The sequence below is a fragment of the Dermochelys coriacea genome, chromosome 7 (genome assembly GCF_009764565.3).
Source record: "Dermochelys coriacea isolate rDerCor1 chromosome 7, rDerCor1.pri.v4, whole genome shotgun sequence".
Taxonomy (NCBI): Eukaryota; Metazoa; Chordata; order Testudines; family Dermochelyidae; genus Dermochelys; species Dermochelys coriacea.
Window position 1 is genome coordinate 27,363,613 of NC_050074.1, and position 18,648 is coordinate 27,382,260.

An 18,648-nucleotide genomic window follows, 5' to 3' on the forward strand; every position below is an offset into this window, starting at 1 on the left:
CAAATGCCCTTTTTAGATTCCTCTAAGCAGACTTGATTTGGGAAGAGACAGGCTCCCAGTGTCTCATTCATAAAAAATACAGGGGAGTTGGGCTTGTGGGGAAAGAGAGCCTTTGTGGACAATTTAGATATAGCTCAGATAGGTATATGAATTTTCGGGTATTTATCTGTACCACCTGAATTTTGAACCATTGAAGAGGGGTGGCTAGTTGTAACTTTGCTATTCAGCTGTATGGATATTTGACTTGTCAGCAATTTTCTGGGTATTAGAAAATCCCAGCACCTTCCACGGGTAAAAGTTCAATTAATTTTCACTTAAGAAAAATATTAATTTCCACTAGAATAAGTTACTGTCACTGCCCCAAAATAACAAGAACAAGCACAGCAAAGAATGAGCAGCTAAAGGTCAAAGAATAATTCCCAATTTGTGACCTGAATTTTACCAGCATGGCCAGGAACAGTCAGACCCATTGGTAAAAACTAGGACAAAGATGGTGCTCAATCAGGTGTCTTGGGAAGAAGGTTTAGGCAATAGTGTAATTAAGCTGGAAAAATTAAGGTCAACCACCTAATATTTTTACAGAGTTGGGGGGGGAGGAGTTCTTTGTAATTTTTTTTTCCAGGGGAAAGCTTTCAAATAGTTGTTTTGTATGTGTCTTTCTTAATGGAGAATGAGTGGACAATGGAGACAAGGCTCATACAATTCTCATGGTTCCCATTTCTAAGGGACAGAAAAGGGCAAAGTATAAATGGCCTAGGGAGACCCTAAAGGACTTAAGAGAGAAAGGGAAACAACTAGAACTGCTTCCACCTAAGCCCTCTAACACAAGCTTCCACCTTGTCTTCTGAAACCAAAGGGCTCAAAAGGTAAGTGCCTTGTTCTAGGGATTTCACTACCAGCCGAATACAGAAATGTCCCTTGTAGCCACTTACACAATGAAACAATCATTGCAGCCTTTAATATCTTCCTGCCCTAGGCAACCACCTGTTTTGCCTAACATATATATTGCAGAATTGGTCCTGGCAGTGGGTTGGGCTGTCTCAGTGTCACAGAAACAACGAGAGGAGATGACACAGCTGCAGAATCCCCCTCGGGCTATGACTTATACGGTTTTAAAGGAGTGTTTGCAGCAGTGACAACTATAAGCAGACTATTTTCCCACACAAACTATTAGAAAATGGTGTGTCCAAGTTTGGTCCTGAGCACCAAAGTAGTTTTCTCTGTATCAAGATTAAAGGGAAAATAGGCAGCTGGGGTTAATAAGTCTGAAATCAATGCCATTACCAAGAAAAATAGCAGCAACAGAATCCTGCAGCAATGCCTATTACTGTGTAGAAACATATAGTGATATTATCATGGTTGTATTTGGATCTAGCCTCAGGTTTCAGGATGATAAAAATGTAGATTTATATCTGTGTTTCCTGTTTATTAAATATATATACAGTTTCTCAGTTTGCATCTGTATATATTAATGTACATGCACATATTTCTATTGACTTAGCTGGGGGTTGGATCAGGTCTTGTATGATTTTTCAGGTACTGCAAGTTGCATGAAGATCAATGTTTACCCACTGGATTTTATTCATCCATCCATCAAGTTGTTCATACAGCATCCATCATCATAATATCACAATTGTCTTTTAAAAGACGGCATAATATTTTCTAGTGTTTATCCTATTGACAGCAATAGGACATGTTGAAACTGGTTCTGCTAAAGGATTGACCCTTTTATTCAGCATAGGTGAAATTTACTCCTTCACAAGGCCGACGAGGGGGCAGTAACAATGGATTGGTGGGGAGATAGACTTACTTGCATCCTTTGTCACCTGCAACATGTTATCGGGTTGCAGTCCAGCTCCTCTTTAGCATCTCTGAATGTCAACTCAGGGTCTTTGGGCCTGGGGATTCATGCAGTTAAGGACCACACAATATATTACCAATCTGCCCCTCAGCCGTGCCATGCTCCCATGAATGATGCCTAGAATATAGAATAAGTTCCTATAGAATATTTTATAAATCTAAATTTCAGTTGAATATAAGGAATATAATCAGTTAGGGAACCTTAAGTCTGAAGACAGAAATGAGAAACTGCACTGCCAAACCAGTAGATAGTAGAATTAGATAAACCCCACACCAGAAAACAACCAAGTTCTAAAGGAACTTACCCAACACTTTAAAAATGTCATCACTAGCAGCCCTCTTGGATGAAACATTACAGGCAGCAGTTCTTTTCTTTGGATTATGCTGTTCTGCATAGTAATTGGTTTGGTACACATTAATGAATTAGATCTTTATATTTTTGACTAACTCAATAGAGAAATAAAATGAGCTGTCTCATTCTTCTGAGCAATATTCATTTAACATGCCCATATTTTAATCTTTCTTATTCCTTCAGTGCTTTCCTGAATATGAAACTAGTCTGCTACTTTCCATAATTAACAATGAATTATTATTAGGAGTGTTCACCTTGGTTCAGAAGGAAATCAATTTGCTCATTTAGTTCTTTTCTTAAGATCCTTTCTTTGTAACAGCAATAGCCATTTCTAGCATCAGCTAGGATTACATTCAAAATAATTAATTAGAAAGATTCCAGCTTCCCTTTCCACTTACAGGAAAACTGTCTGAACTGGGGATTTTTTCATACCCATATTCTAAATTTCATTTTAGTTCTTAACATATTCATAGTAACTAACCACAACCACCAAGAAAAAGTTTTGTTTTACGAGCCTTTGTCTTGGTTGTATCATTTGAGAGACAACCCTTTTCTAGCATACACACAGCCTCTCTGTTCTTATCATGAGAGACAGACATTACATTCAGTATTTGTTCAAATGGAAGATGGCTTTCTTTTACTTCCTAGTGGTAAAATTCTCTCACCAAATTTAGAACCATTGTATTTAATCATAAAGCTAATATAGTGTATTTTTACTGGTCAAGTTTTAATGATGTCATTTCCTTGATAAGATTCCTTGCATTTATACAGAACACTCCAAAGACCAATCACGCTTTGGATTCCTGTTCTTGTCTTTCCAAGATCAAGCTCCTCAGTCATCATATTTACAAAAAAACATTACTAGTAAATTGAAAGGGGCAAGGTGCCAATACTTCAGGGATTTATAAGCATCTCTTTTTGTCTAGAAAAAGCTCTCAACTTTTTTTTTTAACTGTACTTACTGTCAGCCTCCCTCTGCTATCAAATGATACAATTTTTTAATATGTTAAATTGTGGTCTCATCATATTAGGCAGCATTTACCCTGGGATCCAGCTCCTGAATGAAATATTGTAACTATTCAGATTGATTCGTTTCCAGGGCTGAATTTACACCTTATGCGGCCCTAGGCACAGCATCTTCAGCACACACCCACACACATCTGCCTACAGCTGACCTTTGTGTCGTACAGTTTTAGAGAAGTAAGGCCACCCTAAGCATGTGCCTACTTGGAAATCTGGCCCTGTATGTTTCTAAGTAAGGCATGCAAAGATATCTAAGTCTTGGGTAACTTTTTTTTTTCTCAATCTGATTTCCAGTTATAGGTGTGAGATAGTGTGATCCTGACTGAGGTATAAACAAGGCATTAGGACAAAGGAATCCTGACTCATTGCTGCCCCTGACTCTCCGTCTGACTTGGGCACGTCACAACTTCTATGTCTCTTCATTTCACCACAGGGAACTTGACCTAACTATCCCACAGTTAATATATGTAAAAAAGCATTTTGAAGCTGAGGAGCATAATGTAAGTGCTAATGTATTACCATCATCCTCTCCTCTTTTATGTCAATTACATTTGTAAGTGTGAGACGTCTCCATATCTTTTAAGAAGTGTTAACTATTGAATTCTGCCACTTGTGATACATATTACTAAAGAACCAGATTCAAAACCTGTGGACGTTAATAGAAAGACTTCAATGGGCTTCGGCTCACACTCTAAATGTCATAGGATTTTCTTTATATCGGTGTTAAAAAAACTCCAGTTTCACTGTAAATCATCAGAGAATGTTAGCTGTGTCCCAGTTGAGCAAAATAACTGAAGCACATACGCAATTTGAAGGACATGCTTACGTTCCATTGACTTGGTTATTAATACAAGTCACTCAGTCTTTATTATAAAAAAATAGGTATGTGTTATCCCTAGTTTCCCATTATCTCAGAAATAGTTTAACAAAGCCTTCACACATGAAATATCCCCTTACCTGTTTTATTATGTTTCAATTACTAGTTCACGAAAAATGTTTAGTTGCTATATTTAAAAAAAATACACAATGAAATTATGATTTTAATATACTTTATTTAAAAAGTACACAGTTTTAAATTGGTTTCAATGGGACAAAGCAGAAAGTAATGGATACCTGTGTATATCTGTTAAAGTCCTTTTTTGATGACTTGTGACTATCATATGGCAAATTCACATTTGCATGACTTGCAAAGTAAAAAGATAAACCTTTTTCAACATATCTTTGTTTATCTCATCAACAGTTTAAAATCATGAAATGCTGATGTTTTGACTATATTTCTTGTCTTCTATGTTGCACCATTTCTCAGTTCACAGTTTATCCATGTATTTAGCATGCCAAGTGAACACATCAGTCAACGTCACCTTGAGAAAATTGCCAAAAGCAGCGGAAGCAGAACAAGAGTACGTTTAGCACTAAGGCCTAGAACACCCCCACATTCTCTTGCATTCTCCTAAAGAAAAGAACAAAGAAGAATTAAGACAAAAAATTAAGATTCATGACAGGTTTCATGCAGCTGTGTTAGTCTGTATCTGGAAAAAGATCAGGAGTACTTGTGGCACCATAGAAACTAACAAATTTATTTGAGCATAAGCTTTCGTGGGCTAAAATCCACTTCATTGGATGCATGCAGTGGAAAATACAGTAGGAAGATTTTATATACATAGAGAACATGAAACAATGGGTGTTACCATACACACTATAAAAACAGTGATCAGTTAAGGTGAGCTATTACCAGCAGGAGAGAAAAAAAACCTTTTGTAGTGATAATCAAGATGGGCCATTTCCAGCAGTTGACAAGAACATGTGAGGAACAGTGGGGGAGGGGGGGTGGGAGAGGAAGGGGAAGGGGAATAAACATGGGGAAATGGTTTTACTTTGTGTAATGACACATCCACTCCCAGTCTCTATTCAATCCTAAGTTAATTGTATCCAGTTTGCAAATTAATTCCAATTCAGCTGTCTCTCGTTGGAGTTTACTTGCGCTACATTGATGACATCTTCATCATCTGGACCCATGGAAAAGAAGCCCTTGAGGAATTGCACCATGATTTCAACAATTTCCATCCCACCATCAACCTCAGCCTGGACCAGTCCACACAAGAGATCCACTTCCTGGACACTACAGTGGTAATAAGTAATGGTCACATAAACACCACCCTATACCAGAAACCTACTGACTGCTATATTTACCTGCATGCCTCCAGCTTTCACCCAGACCACACCACACGATATCATTGTCTACAGCCAAGCTCTACGATACAACCGCATTTGCTTCAACCCCTCAGACAGAGACAAACACCTACAAAATCTCTATCAGGCATTCTTACAACTACAATACCCACCTGCTGAAGTGAAGAAACAGACTGACAGAGCCAGAAGAGTACCCAGAAGTCACCTACTACAGGACAGGCCCAACAAAGAAAGTAACAGAATTTCACTAGCTGTCACCTTCAGCGCCCAACTAAAACCTCTCCAATGCATCATCAAGGATCTATAAGCTATCCTGAAGGACAACCCATCACTCTCACAGATCTTTGGGAGACAGGCCAGTCCTTGTTTACAGACAGCCCACTAACCTGAAGCAAATACTCACCAGCAACCACACACCACACAACAGAACCACTAATCCAGGAACCTATCCTTGCAACAAAGCCCGTTGCCAACTCTGTCCACATATCTATTCAGGGGATACCATCATAGGGCCTAATCACATCAGCCACACTATCAGAGGCTCGTTCACCTGCGCATCTACCAATGTGATATATGCCATCATGTGCCAATAATGCCCGTCTGCCATGTACATTGGCCAAACTGGACAGTCTCTACATAAAAGAATAAATGGACATGAATCAGACCACAAGAATTATAACATTCAAAAATCAGTTGGAGAACACTTCAGTCTCTCTGGTCACTCGATTACAGACCTAAAAGTCGCAATATTACAACAACAAAACTTCAAAAACAGACTCCAATGAGAGACTGCTGAATTGGAATTAATTTGTAAATTGGACACCATTAAATTAGGCTTGAATAAAGACTGGGAGTGGATGTGTCATTACACAAAGTAAAACTATTTCCCCATGTTTATTTTTCCCCCCTACTTTTCCTCATACGTTCTTGTCAATTGCTGAAAATGGCCGATCTTGATTATCACTACAAAAGGTTTTTTTCTTTCCTGCTGGTTATAGCTTACCTTAACTGATCACTCTTGTTATAGTGTGTATGGTAACACCCATTGTTTCGTGTTCTCTGTGTATATAAAATCTTCCTACTGTATTTTCCACTACATTCATCCGATGAAGTGGGTTTTAGCCCATGAAAGCTTATGCTCAAATAAATTTGTTAGTCTCTAAGGTGCCACAAATACTCCTGTTCTTATTAAGATTCATGGTGAAGCATGGATATTTATTAAAGCAGTAGATGGCAGATTTTGTGTAATCAAAATTTGTGTAATCAAAGCACAGAAAAATAAAGATGATCAAAAGCTACTCTTGGCTCTGGGTGACCTTGGGCAAGTCACTTCCTTTCTGTGCCTTTCCAGAGTGGATATTGAAGCTCATAAAGTATGTAGCACTTGTGTAGCATCTTAAAAGCATTGTGTCGGAGTCCCAGATAAACAAATCAACAAATCACAAAATTGCCAGTATGAGAATTGAAATGCTGACGTTATTTACTCAAGATCAGATCAAATCCTGTCCCATGGCCAAGTAGCTTGGTTTCAGAAAGGAACACAAGGAAGGAATCTTGAGGTCAGTGTTAGATCCAGAATAAGATCTCAGAAGTTCCTGGATGCCAATTCTGCACTCAGATCATATCTCTACCTCTTACATGTGCTGTGATATGCAAACACAGCACTTAATTGTGAAATGGAGTACAAGCTCACTAGACAATTTCCACATTGCTTGCAATCATGTAGAAACTTCCCTTTACTACTACGTTCAGAATGTCCAAAATATTTAGTTGCTTTTCACACTAGAAGACAGTTTTCTAATACCTACTCTAGAAAAAATATTTACCATAGAGGGAAAAAAACATTATAAAAACTTACTTCAGGATGAAATCCATGACAAGATTCGGGACGTCTTCTAATCTTCTGAGATTTTAAACGTTCACATTTAAGGGATTCATTATGTTCACAGTAGTTAAGGAAAGATCTTATGATCATTGCATTTAAATATTCAAAGTTTGTTTGAATGGATTTGAAATGAAGTCCATCCATCCCTTCCTCCTCCCACTCCTCCAAAATCCAACCAATCAACAAAAGAAGTAAGTCATAATTCTATTGTTGTTCTTCCCAGTGTTGTTCCCATTGGCACTTAACATGACCAAATGGTCCTTTGAAAGTTCTATCACTCAGCAACAAAAATATACTGCAGATTTTTTTTGGTGAATTCCTATTTATGAGAAGAAACAAACCCCAAACTCTAGTGTGGCAATAAAACAAGATGGTGTTTAGACTACAAATTAAGTTACCAATTTACTTTGTTACAGAATCTATTTTTTATATTTTCCGAACACAAAGTGATACCTTTCAGCTTAGAAATCCAGCCCTAAAATAAAAAGTTAAGGAAAATATTATATATTACATTACAATACAGGAGATATCCATGTTTAAACTGTTTTCTTTGGCAATATGGGTACAATTTTCAAAAGCATCAAAGATTTAGGAGGCTATGTCCTATTTTCAGAAGTGACTTAAGCACTTAAGGCCAATTTTACAGAGATGTTCATATGCCTAAATATGCAGGTAGGTGCCTTACAAAGCACTTAAGTGAGTTAGGTGCACAACTCTCATTGACTTTCAATGGGACTTAGGCTCTTAAATGCATAAGTCACTTTGGAAAATGAGAGTTAGGGTATGTCTATACTACCTGTCGGATCAGCAGGCAGCTATCGATCCAGTGGGGGTCGATTTATCATGTCTAGTCTAGACATGATATATCGACCCCTGAATTCTCTCCCGTCAACTCCTGTACACCACTGCCGTGAAAGGCGCAGGCAGAGTTGACGGGGGAGCAGCAGCAGTCGACTCACCTCAGTGAAGACACCGTAGTGAGTAGGTCTAAGTATGTAACTTAGATCGATTCCCTCCATGTAGACCAGGCCTAAGGAGCAGATCCTCAGTTGCCTTGACTTCAATGGGGCCATGACAATTTACAACAGCTGAGGATCTCTCTGTTAGGCTCATAAATCACACAGGGTAAAATTCAATATTTGCACTTTGAGTCTCCCTCTTACAATCTTCAAAATAAAGGATATACCTTATTTCTATGGGTTCCATGGTAATTGGCAAGATAGACTCACAGTTGCATTCATTATCTACTACCACCATGAAGAGATTGCTGCTTGGGATTTGCTGGATGACAAAGGACCTGTAAATTTAAGAGTCAGTAATGAATGGTAACATTTTCTATTGTACATGACCACATTTCTTAGCAACAGGCTTTTGGTAAGGGCATTTTAATATGTCAATAAAACAAATAAATACTTAATATTAAAATAATAATAATAATAATAATAAACTAGACACAACATGTGCAGATCAATAAATATCGCTTTTACTGAAAGTCATTCACATACAGAGAAGCCTGTGCAAGGCTCTCCTCACCTTATAAATTCTGTGGTGCCCTTTTAGGGTATCTACATTGAGGGGAGCAGCTGCATAGAAGGTCCCCTACATGGAGCTTAATTTGTGCCAGGGCTGAGCCCCGGCACTGCTAGGCTTGGCAGTTCATAGCCCCAGCACCTCAGGGCTTCCTGCATGAGTTATGAATGTAAAAAAATTGTTTGAGTCCTAGCATCTAATTGCTTGAGCCTGAGCACGTCTTTCATTACACATTAATCACTGCCCCTATGTAGGGGGCTCTGCCTCACTATTGAATAGGTTGGTACAAAATGGATCAGTAGGGATGGCCTGAGAGCATAGCAATTGGATTTATGCTCATGCCCATCTCCTACCCCTAGGGTCTCAGGAGTCAAGTATATTTCGATATAATTTGTGGATTTATTTTATGTTCTTGAATTTTTGCTTCACATTGAATCATGGCTTATATATTTATTATTAGGATACTTCAAGTAGATACTAACTGCCCAGGATCCTGCATAATTACTGTGCTAAGCAAAGTCTGCCAATATACATTCAAAGTCGGGGACTGCACGGTCATCAAATTATGAGTGGTTTTATTCACCACTGATCTTGCATTAAACAGCATGAATTAAGGAACAGGATCCTAGCTAGCAGACATCTTGTCCTGCTGAGAGTCATTATATTGCCAAGCCAGTGGAACCAAGATTATGCCTCAAATATTTATGAGTCAGGAGGTGTATTTGGTAATCAACTAGAAAACTTACTGTATATGCAGCACCTCAGTTAAATTATGACAACAAGATGTACATGAAATTCAGACATAAGAACAAAGCAATACTGCTAATAAATATCAGAAACACTACACTCAAGTGCAGTGCATGTTCCTTCTCAGCATGAGTAAACTCCTACTGAAGCCAAAAATGAGTCTAATGATTTCAGTGGGAATTGAATTTGACCCTCCGTGCATCTCCACAGAGGGAGGGAGAGGGGGAGAAGCTAGAGCCCATGGTTTACAGGATGGAACAAATTGCACACTGCAAGACAATCTGAGGCAACGGGTGGGGCTGCATCATAATGACTCTACTCAAGACTGTGCCTAGTGGGCGCAATTCACCCCCTATTCTGAAATTTAGGACACAAGACAAGACCTTTATAGTTTGGACCCGGATTTAATTTACCCATGTCAGTATTTATACATCAAGTCAATGTAACAACATCTTGTGACATGTAACATCTTTGAAAGTTGGCACATCTAGAAATGAGGTTTTTCGGCATGGTGAACTGGTGAGCATGCATGAAGGTAATGAGGGCTTGGACATGAGTAGATGTGGACAGAAGCATATTTGCACTCAGACGTCTCTATTTAAAATACATATTGTCTTACTAAAAAAACTTCCCTACTTTTCCAAAAATCACAGAAGATGAAATACAAGGGGGGGAAAAATCTTTGAACCTAGCTTGAGAAAAGAATAATTGGAAAACCTGCTATAAAAATATTGCCAACGGAAAGATTAAACACTTTTCAATATTTTTAAAACTCACTGAACCTCCATTAAAATTACACTTAGAGAGCTCTGCAATATGTTAGCTTTATGTTTATACACGAAATATACATTTATGGCATAATGTACAGGGCTGAACTTTATAAATGCACCTAAACAGCTGGAGCATGTAGCAAGGCTGACATCATTGTAATGGAGCATCTGTGGCTTTGTGTATGAAAGAAATGGGGCCAATAAAAGGAAAGGAGGAAAATTCTTTCATAGAAAATAACAGCAAAATTTTATATGCATGAATAGCTCAGAAAGTTATAAATAAATGCAATCCCAAAGGAGGGAAAATGCAATTTCAGTTTATCCATCCCAGGAACTGAAACAACCCAGTTCTATGCTTTCTGGAAGCAATATTTATATTTATTATATCTGTAAAATTGGCTCAAAAAATCTGAAAGCAGATACTCAAAAGTGTTGATATCATTACTGTTCATTTGAATAACTTTATTTTGGCGGGAAGGGGGCGCCACTGCTTTGTTCAACTTGAGTTCTCCTCCTGAATCTCAAATTCCTTTTGTGGATTGCCCCCATTTTGAAGCCCTCCCAGGGACTCTTAGACCTGTAGGAAAACATGCATCTTATGTCCAGGGCAGTTGGGGCTTACAGTTGACATTTCATGAAAGGTGGACATATTTGCCATTTATTTCTTCCTCCTCTGGGGTGTTATAATGACTGTGCAGTAGAGAATATTGCTTCTTTTAAAAAAATTCCTGAACTTCACCTAGTGGAAATAAAGCAGGAAGAGCTTTAAGGCAAAAGTGAGCCTACAGTTAGTAGCCATGGTACTGAGTAGATTTCTACATGAGTTGCTTCTCTAGGAAGTCAGAAGCTGTAAAGACTGTTAGGAACGAAAGACCCTTAAGAATGGAGCTGGTTGGGAATTTTTTTGACATTAATACTTTTTGTTGGAAAATGCCAAGTTGCTGAAACTGAAATGTTTCACAGGAACATGCCAGTTTTGTCTAAACTTTTGTTGAGAAAGGTTTCTTGAGTCCAGGATGGAATTTTCTGGTCAAAACCAGAGAGCCACACCAGAATAGCTAATATAGCCTGGTGGTTAGGGAACCCACCTGGGAGAACCAGATTCAAGTCCCTGCTCTGAATCAGGCAGAGTAGGGACTTGAATCTCACTCTCCCATCCCTAACCACCATGCTATTGGCTATTCTGATGTGCGTGTATATGTGTCTAATCTGTCTGTCCGCCACTCCCTCCCCCCCCCCAAAATCCCCCCAACTTTGACAAGTACTGATTATGTCCCAGTGTAGAATGGGAAAATGTTTTGAAAACTCAAACATTTTTGTGGATGAGAAACACATTTCCACCTTTGCTTTACTTAGGAATACTGTTGGACCTGGTAATTTGGTGTATTCATGTATATGTCTGAACTGAAAGAAACTATGCAATATATTTACAAAGTACCCAGTATTAGGTTAATCTGAAACATTATATATTAATATATATTATATCTTTACAAGGTATCCAGTATTAGGTTAGTCTGTCACCAGTGAGGGATAAATGATTTTGCCGCCCCAGGCCCTGAAATAATTGCCGCCCCTGGCCCCATATGAATTTGTTTTAGTTTTTGTACAAATTCGTTCGAATCCGCTGGTAGCTGTTTCCTGAGGCAAGCCTAGGAGGAAGGGGGGAGAAACCAAGCGGCGGTGCGCCAAGGAGAGGAGGCGGCAGTGGAGTGGAGGTGAGCTGGGGCGGGGAGCGGTTCCTCTGCTCCCACCCCGGGCTACTTGCTGCGGCCCTCCCTGCACCCCCAGCTCACCTCCGCTCTGCCTCCTCCTCTGAGTGCGCTGCTGCTCCACTTCTTCTCCCGCCCAGCACTTTTGTGCGGCAAGCCTGGGAGGAAGGGGGAAGGAGGAGAAATGCGGCGTGCCCATGCGGGCGGGGGGGCTGAGGATTTGGGGAAGGGCTTGGAATGGGGGGTGGGGAAGGGGTGGAGTTGGGGAAGGGGGGCGTGAGCACCCACCAGCGCCGGGTAAAGTCAGCTCCTATGGCTATTATAAATTTGCCACCCCTGCACATTTGCCACCATAGGCATAGGCCTTGTCAGCCTAGGCGATAATACGCCACTGTCTGTCACACTGCTCCCACTGACATCATATTGATCTAGTTCCCTTCTCAGTCCAGCACCAGCTCTCAACAGTGAATGATGTGATAATTCCATAGTATAAATAGGATGCATGTCTATCTATCTTAGGTGTTTTTAAGTGCTTGGCACTGTGACGCCTAACTCCGAAGATGTATCTATCTTCCTTCCCAAAGGGGGTAAACCCATGCAAAGTTTAAACCTCTTGGCCTATTGCTGCACCTCACAGCCCAACTAGTTTGTTCCACAGCAACTGGTGAGTGACAAACACCTTGCAAGATGGCCCACCTGGACTATTGCACCACTCTAAGGGTCCATTCAAATTAAGCTTTGCTTCTTTAACATGGCCCTGATTCAGGAAAGCCCTTGAACAGATCCTTAAATCCATTCCTGTTCAGAATAGTATTGAAGCATATGTGAACTGAACTTTAAAGATGTGTTTACGTCCTAATTACTTCAATGTCCTGAATCTGAATGTTTTCAAATGGGGCATATTTGAATTCAAGCTTCCTATGATAAAAACAGCTAATGCAATGCTTATGCATGCACTCCTGAAGCTACTAAGATTTTTTTCCTTGAGAAAACTCTAATACATGTTGTCTATCACATGCAGTAAATTCATCCAATATAGACTTGTAGAAAATGAAGATAGAAGTTTTCGATTTAGTGGGATAACCTTTAATTTATCTTTCTTTACCCACTTGTTTTTGTCTGTGTGCTTCAAACAAAATTTTCTCCCCCACAATTCTCAAACCTAATACTGAATGTATGTCTTTACCAGCCATAAACAAAGGATTAGAATGTGGTCATCAGATCCAGGTGAGGAACATAGGTTGAGTAAAGCTGAGTGAGAAATTTGGGAATAATAATTTGTTTGATCAATTTAGCCTGCTTTTCTATGTGTGGAACATTCACCAACAGATGACTTTTTTTTCAATTGATGCTATTCAAAACCATCTCATGGATTTTGGGGGTCTTTTAACCTTACGGGATTGACCACAAACAAATTTTCTGCAGGTATTCACTATTCAAGCTACACTGATTAGCAAGTCATGTGGTATCATTTTCACCCTCAAACCGGATAAGCATGCAAGCACTCCCAGAATTAATACTTGCATCTAAGTTTAAAATTCAGTTTCCATGGTTATATGCTCATGTGACTTTGAAATTCACTTTGAACGTTCATGCCAGTGACTCTCAATAGCTTGACCAGAGAATACGAAAAGGTGCATAAACACAATCAGAGTAAAGTCATTTAAAAACTGAAATAGTCAACCAAAATGTTTTGCAGTGTATGCCAAGCTCTAGTTGTGAGGGAGAAAAAACTCCAACAAAAATATCTCCAATGAGCTGTAGAGGAAAATACAGAAAGTTGCTGACAAAGTAACAAAAATGGTGCCAGCTGTCAAGTGGGCTCTTCAGAGAGTCTCCAAAGTCTAGATTTCAAAGAGTATTTCTGAGTCACCTGCTGGGTTAGGCTGTCATTTGTGTCACCAGCAATATGGGAGCCAAATATCAGTGATGGATTACAGATTTTATTGAATTTTTTTTACTGGTTTAACAATCAAAAAGATTATCTCTGTTTAATATTTTTGGTGAATGTTTCATGTTTAAAGAGGAAAGGCTCTTTTCAAGTTAAGTAATGTAAATCTTTTAGTTGGAGACTTTTGCTTTACAACAGTATCATCATCCTCAATTGCCATCCACGACAAGTGAATATTAGTTTTGATAGTGTTAGCACACAGAGAGCCTTGCACACTTCTTCATACATAAAACATCATAAACTCCCTTGTTATACCGAAGCCACATTGAGTGAATCAGAACCTTAGTAATCATTCTACCCGTCTTTCATCCACTGTGGAACTGGTTTGGTTTATTTACAGTGTAGATCCAGAGGCTCAATACAGCCTTGTACAGGAAGTGTATCTTCACTCTGATTTTACAAGGAAAAGTGGGGAAAGAAGATGTTAAGCATTTGAAAAGGAAATGGGGGGAGAGCAAGAGAAAAGAAAATCTAAACTATTTTCTTGCTCTAGCCAAAGAGGAAATAGGGCTCAAAGGAAGAATGGCATGAAATTCACTATTTTGATTCACAGAATCATGTACCGATTTTTTTCAGACTGTTAAGTTTTTCTTTTTAAAGCTATTTTGGCAACAGAAAAAGAGGGTGTTCTTTGCTAAAAAAAATGGGCTCACATTTTGCTTGGAAATAGGTAATTTTTGCTCACAAAATGCACTTTGGTAAAAGTTTCCATGAACATGAACCCATTTTCAAGAGTGGAATGAGACAATAAAACATCTATTTCAAGCAGTTTTGCATCTTTAATGATATTTTATGAATTGCTGCTTTGAGGGGCATCTTAATAAGACACAGTTTAAATAAGTTAGTAATTTTACTTCATTCTTTGAAGTTTCAATATGGTGTGTGTGTTGCTATGGAGCTGTGGCAGACATCTGAACTACTACATTGGGTCTGTTCATGGTTGAATTTCAAGACTTTCAAGTGATATGCTAGAATTTAAATCTGAATTTCTTACTTTCAGGCATACATAATTTTTTAATCGTGTTGTTTACCACTACTAAATGTCTATGTACAATCTTAATTTATTGACATAATTTATAAATGGAAATGTACTCATTGCTGAAGAAAATTTGCAAATTGTCGAGATGGTGGCTACTTGGAATCACCATAAATGTCACAGGTGCTTTACAAAATATAAAATACGATTCATGTCCTGTCCCAAACAGCTTAATGTGCACAAAAATTTGCTCCTATTACGTCCATGAACATTCCATTCAGGAAAATGGGCACATGTGTAACAAGGCAGAATTTGGCCCTTTTTCTTTTGCAGCACCTTAGATAGGAGGCTGCTATGTTTTGCAAAGTAATGATTAAGGGCTAGTTCCTTGGGAATGGCAAACATGTAGTGTGCACCAATCAAGGGCTCACCTGATTCTGCTGTTGCTCACTGCTTATCATTGCCTTGTGATAACTTACTGAAGTCACAAGGGGCCGAAACATAGCTCATGATCAGTGTGGGCTTTTTTTTTTTTTTTTTAAAGTGATTCAATACTACTAGCAGGCTTCAGCTTTCCTTTCCCAAAATACGTGGACCACAGGAGACAGTATTGAGCTCATTAGAAATCAAATATGAAAAAGAAGTGTGTTCAATCCAGCTAAGCTAACTGAACCTTTAAGTTATTTACTTTCTACTGTTTAAGTAAAACATCTCCTGCTAAAGGGAAATCAATATTATTATTAAACAGTTTGTATTTACATTCTGGCAAGTAATCCATTTCAGTTTGTTCCTTTATAGCATCTTATGTATAATGCATACTAAACTCATAGGCCCCAAGTTCTCCTACCATTTAAAAAGCTACTGGAGAGGAACACATACCTACAAACAAATCCAGGTTGTTAAGGAAACTACATGTCCAATGCAGCATACTTTGTATGGGAGTGAAAATGGGCCAGACATCGGTATGAACAGAGGACAGGGCCAGAATAGACCATACGGGCCCAGGATTCACAGGAATCCCTGGTCCCACACCCCATGGATTTCTGGTCAACTGCACATAAATAAAAACAACGAGGAGTACTTGTGGCACTTTAGAGACTAACAAACTTATTTGGGTGTAAGCTTTCGTGGGCTAAAACCCACTTCAACGGATGCATGAAGTGGAAAATACAGTAGGCAGAATATATATATACAGTACATGAAAAGATGGGAGTTGCCTTACCAAGTGGGAGGTCAGTTCTAATGAGACAGACTGACCCCCCACTTGGTAAGGCAACTCCCATCTTTTCATGTACTGTGTATATATATTCTGCCTACTGTATTTTCTACTTCATGCATCCGATGAAGTGGGTTTTAACCCACGAAAGCTTATGCCCAAATAAATTTGTTAGTCTCTAAGGTGCCACAAGTACTCCTCGTTGTTTTTACAGACTAACACAGCTACCACTCTGAAACCTGCACATAAATACTTTCTCTCCTCATTCTTTTTAGGCTTCTGATGGCTTTTTACAGCCATGCTGCCATTTGCTGGTGGACAGTACCAGTGCTATATGACCCTTCTCCACCAATGAGGTCCATAAATCATATAGGAGAGGTAATATAACACCAAACAGCTTTAAAAAATCCCTGTCTTTTACATAGCTCTCTTAGGAGAAGAAACATACAAATATAGAGCAGCTGTCCTGCTGCTCCCAGACCCCCCCTCCCTCCCACTTTTAGGGGATACATGGAGGCTACAAAGTGTTTAAGGAACCTAGCTGAATGATGAATATGGGTCTCTGAGGACACTCATGGAACAGGACAATATTTGCAGAACATGTGTGAATTTACAGATAGCTGTATCTCTCCTCTGGTCCACCTTCTGGAGCGGAAAATATTTTTCTGTGTCATTCTGGGGGCGCCTGAGCATATAACTAGCTTTGGAATCAATTAGACTCATTTAAATAAAATTCTGTATACCTACTGCCCATAAGTAAAGTGAATTCTCTTCTTGTGTAACACAGGAATATTGCTGTTTAATGCATTGCTTTTCAGATCATACTAGCTTTTTAGGGGGCATTTTACAAGCAACTGTTACCTTCTAGAACTTTTTAAAAGTGGATATCATTATGTTATTCTGTGCTAATGATAACAGATGCTATACAGTAGAGTATGTGGTAGCAATGAACACATGGGTTATATGGTGTTTGAATTCCATTAATATTTGAAATGTCTGCACAGATTTGTATTTAATCTCATGTTCCTGGACATTTAGTTTGATTTAAGAAAAAACTAATTTCCAGATGCCTGTTTTTCATTTTGTCTCCATGTATAATCATTGTAGGAAATGTTTGACACTAGTGCTCAGTGCTACAATGATGATAGGAGTGTATACACCAAAGGGTGTTGGAACTAGGGGTGCTGCCACATCCCTTGTCTTGAAGTGGTTTTCATTGCATACAGGGTTTACAGTGCAATGGCTTTCAGCATCCCCACTATAAAAATTGTTCCAATGCTACTGCATACACCTAGATCCAAGTTTTGACTGTGGGAATGCTATGTGGATGTATACCTCCCAAAACACATGCATCCACGTAAGTCACCATTCTCCTAGCAATCAGTACTGATACCATTTTTGTTCTGGGGTCGTGTATACAAGCTTTGCTGGATGGATTAGCTATGCTATCACAGGGAATAATATAATGTGTAAAGAGTAAAGGGGTAAGTAAAGGAGTAAGTTTTTTCCATACTGAAAAAAATATTTAAACTTGTTTAACTGATATTAGCAACTGAAATGCATATTAGGGCACCTTAAAAAGTGGCCTGAATTTCAGAGTTGCTGAGCACCAGTAGCTCTCATTTGCTTCATTGAGAGTTTTGATTCTTCAGCACCTCTGAAAAATCAGGCTATTTTTTCCAGGCACTTAAATATGGATTTACATTGCTAACTTCCAGCACCCAGGGCATAAGATTTTTAGTCATTACTTTGGGATTTCATTTCATATCTGTCAGGTTTTGATCTTTCCTATTTTTGTTTTAAGTAAAATAAAATAAAATAATAAAAAAACCCCCACACGCATACATCAGGGTACAGTAAATGGAAAATGTTGTACACTCTACACTCAAATAGCTGTTACTCACAACATAACTGACAGTTGCATATATCCAACTTTAATGGTCTGGAACAAACTATAGCCATTCAACTGAACTGTAGATATCCATTGTTCTGGTTTCCAAATCACATCATGTGTTTTCCAGGCTGCCGGCTATCTTTCCAACCCACATTTCTCTCACTTATCCATTTTTAAATTAATGAAATGTCTATACAGCAAGCATAAATTAGGTTGTTTAGGATTTTTAAATAAAATATGAAATAGAGAATGGAATATTTTTAATACCATATGTAAAATATAATACATGTGCCAACAACAACTTTTTGGAGTGCTTGAACTTTTAAACTAGATGAAAAAAACCTGTGGTTCTTTGACACAAAAAGACAGTTCTGAGGCCTGATCCTGCAGTGTGAACCAGGCAGGCGAACTCCTGCTACAATGCAGAGCCCCACCGTCTTCAGCAGGGCTCTGCATGGGTATAAGCATTTACCCATTCAGACCAGATTGGAGGATTGGGTCCTTAAATGAATGAGACTGATATCACTGAGAAATGTTACCCACTC

The 18,648-nt window shown here is 38.8% G+C and overlaps 1 protein-coding gene across 9 annotated transcripts in view; it reads right to left on the reverse strand.

Annotated features, from left to right (window-relative positions):
* Window positions 1-4,267: 4,267 nt before the first annotated feature.
* CACNA2D3 (calcium voltage-gated channel auxiliary subunit alpha2delta 3) overlaps window positions 4,268-18,648 on the reverse strand; it is a 732,114-nt gene continuing 717,733 nt past the window's right edge. For all 9 annotated transcript variants that reach the window (XM_038411603.2, XM_038411604.2, XM_043518751.1 and 6 more), the window contains 3 exons: window positions 8,495-8,607; window positions 7,284-7,366; window positions 4,268-4,685 (listed from right to left, as the gene is read on the reverse strand). In XM_038411603.2, the coding sequence (XP_038267531.1) occupies window positions 4,593-4,685; window positions 7,284-7,366; window positions 8,495-8,607 (289 nt within the window). In that variant the 3' untranslated portion in view covers window positions 4,268-4,592. The remainder of the gene's footprint in view (window positions 4,686-7,283; window positions 7,367-8,494; window positions 8,608-18,648) is intronic.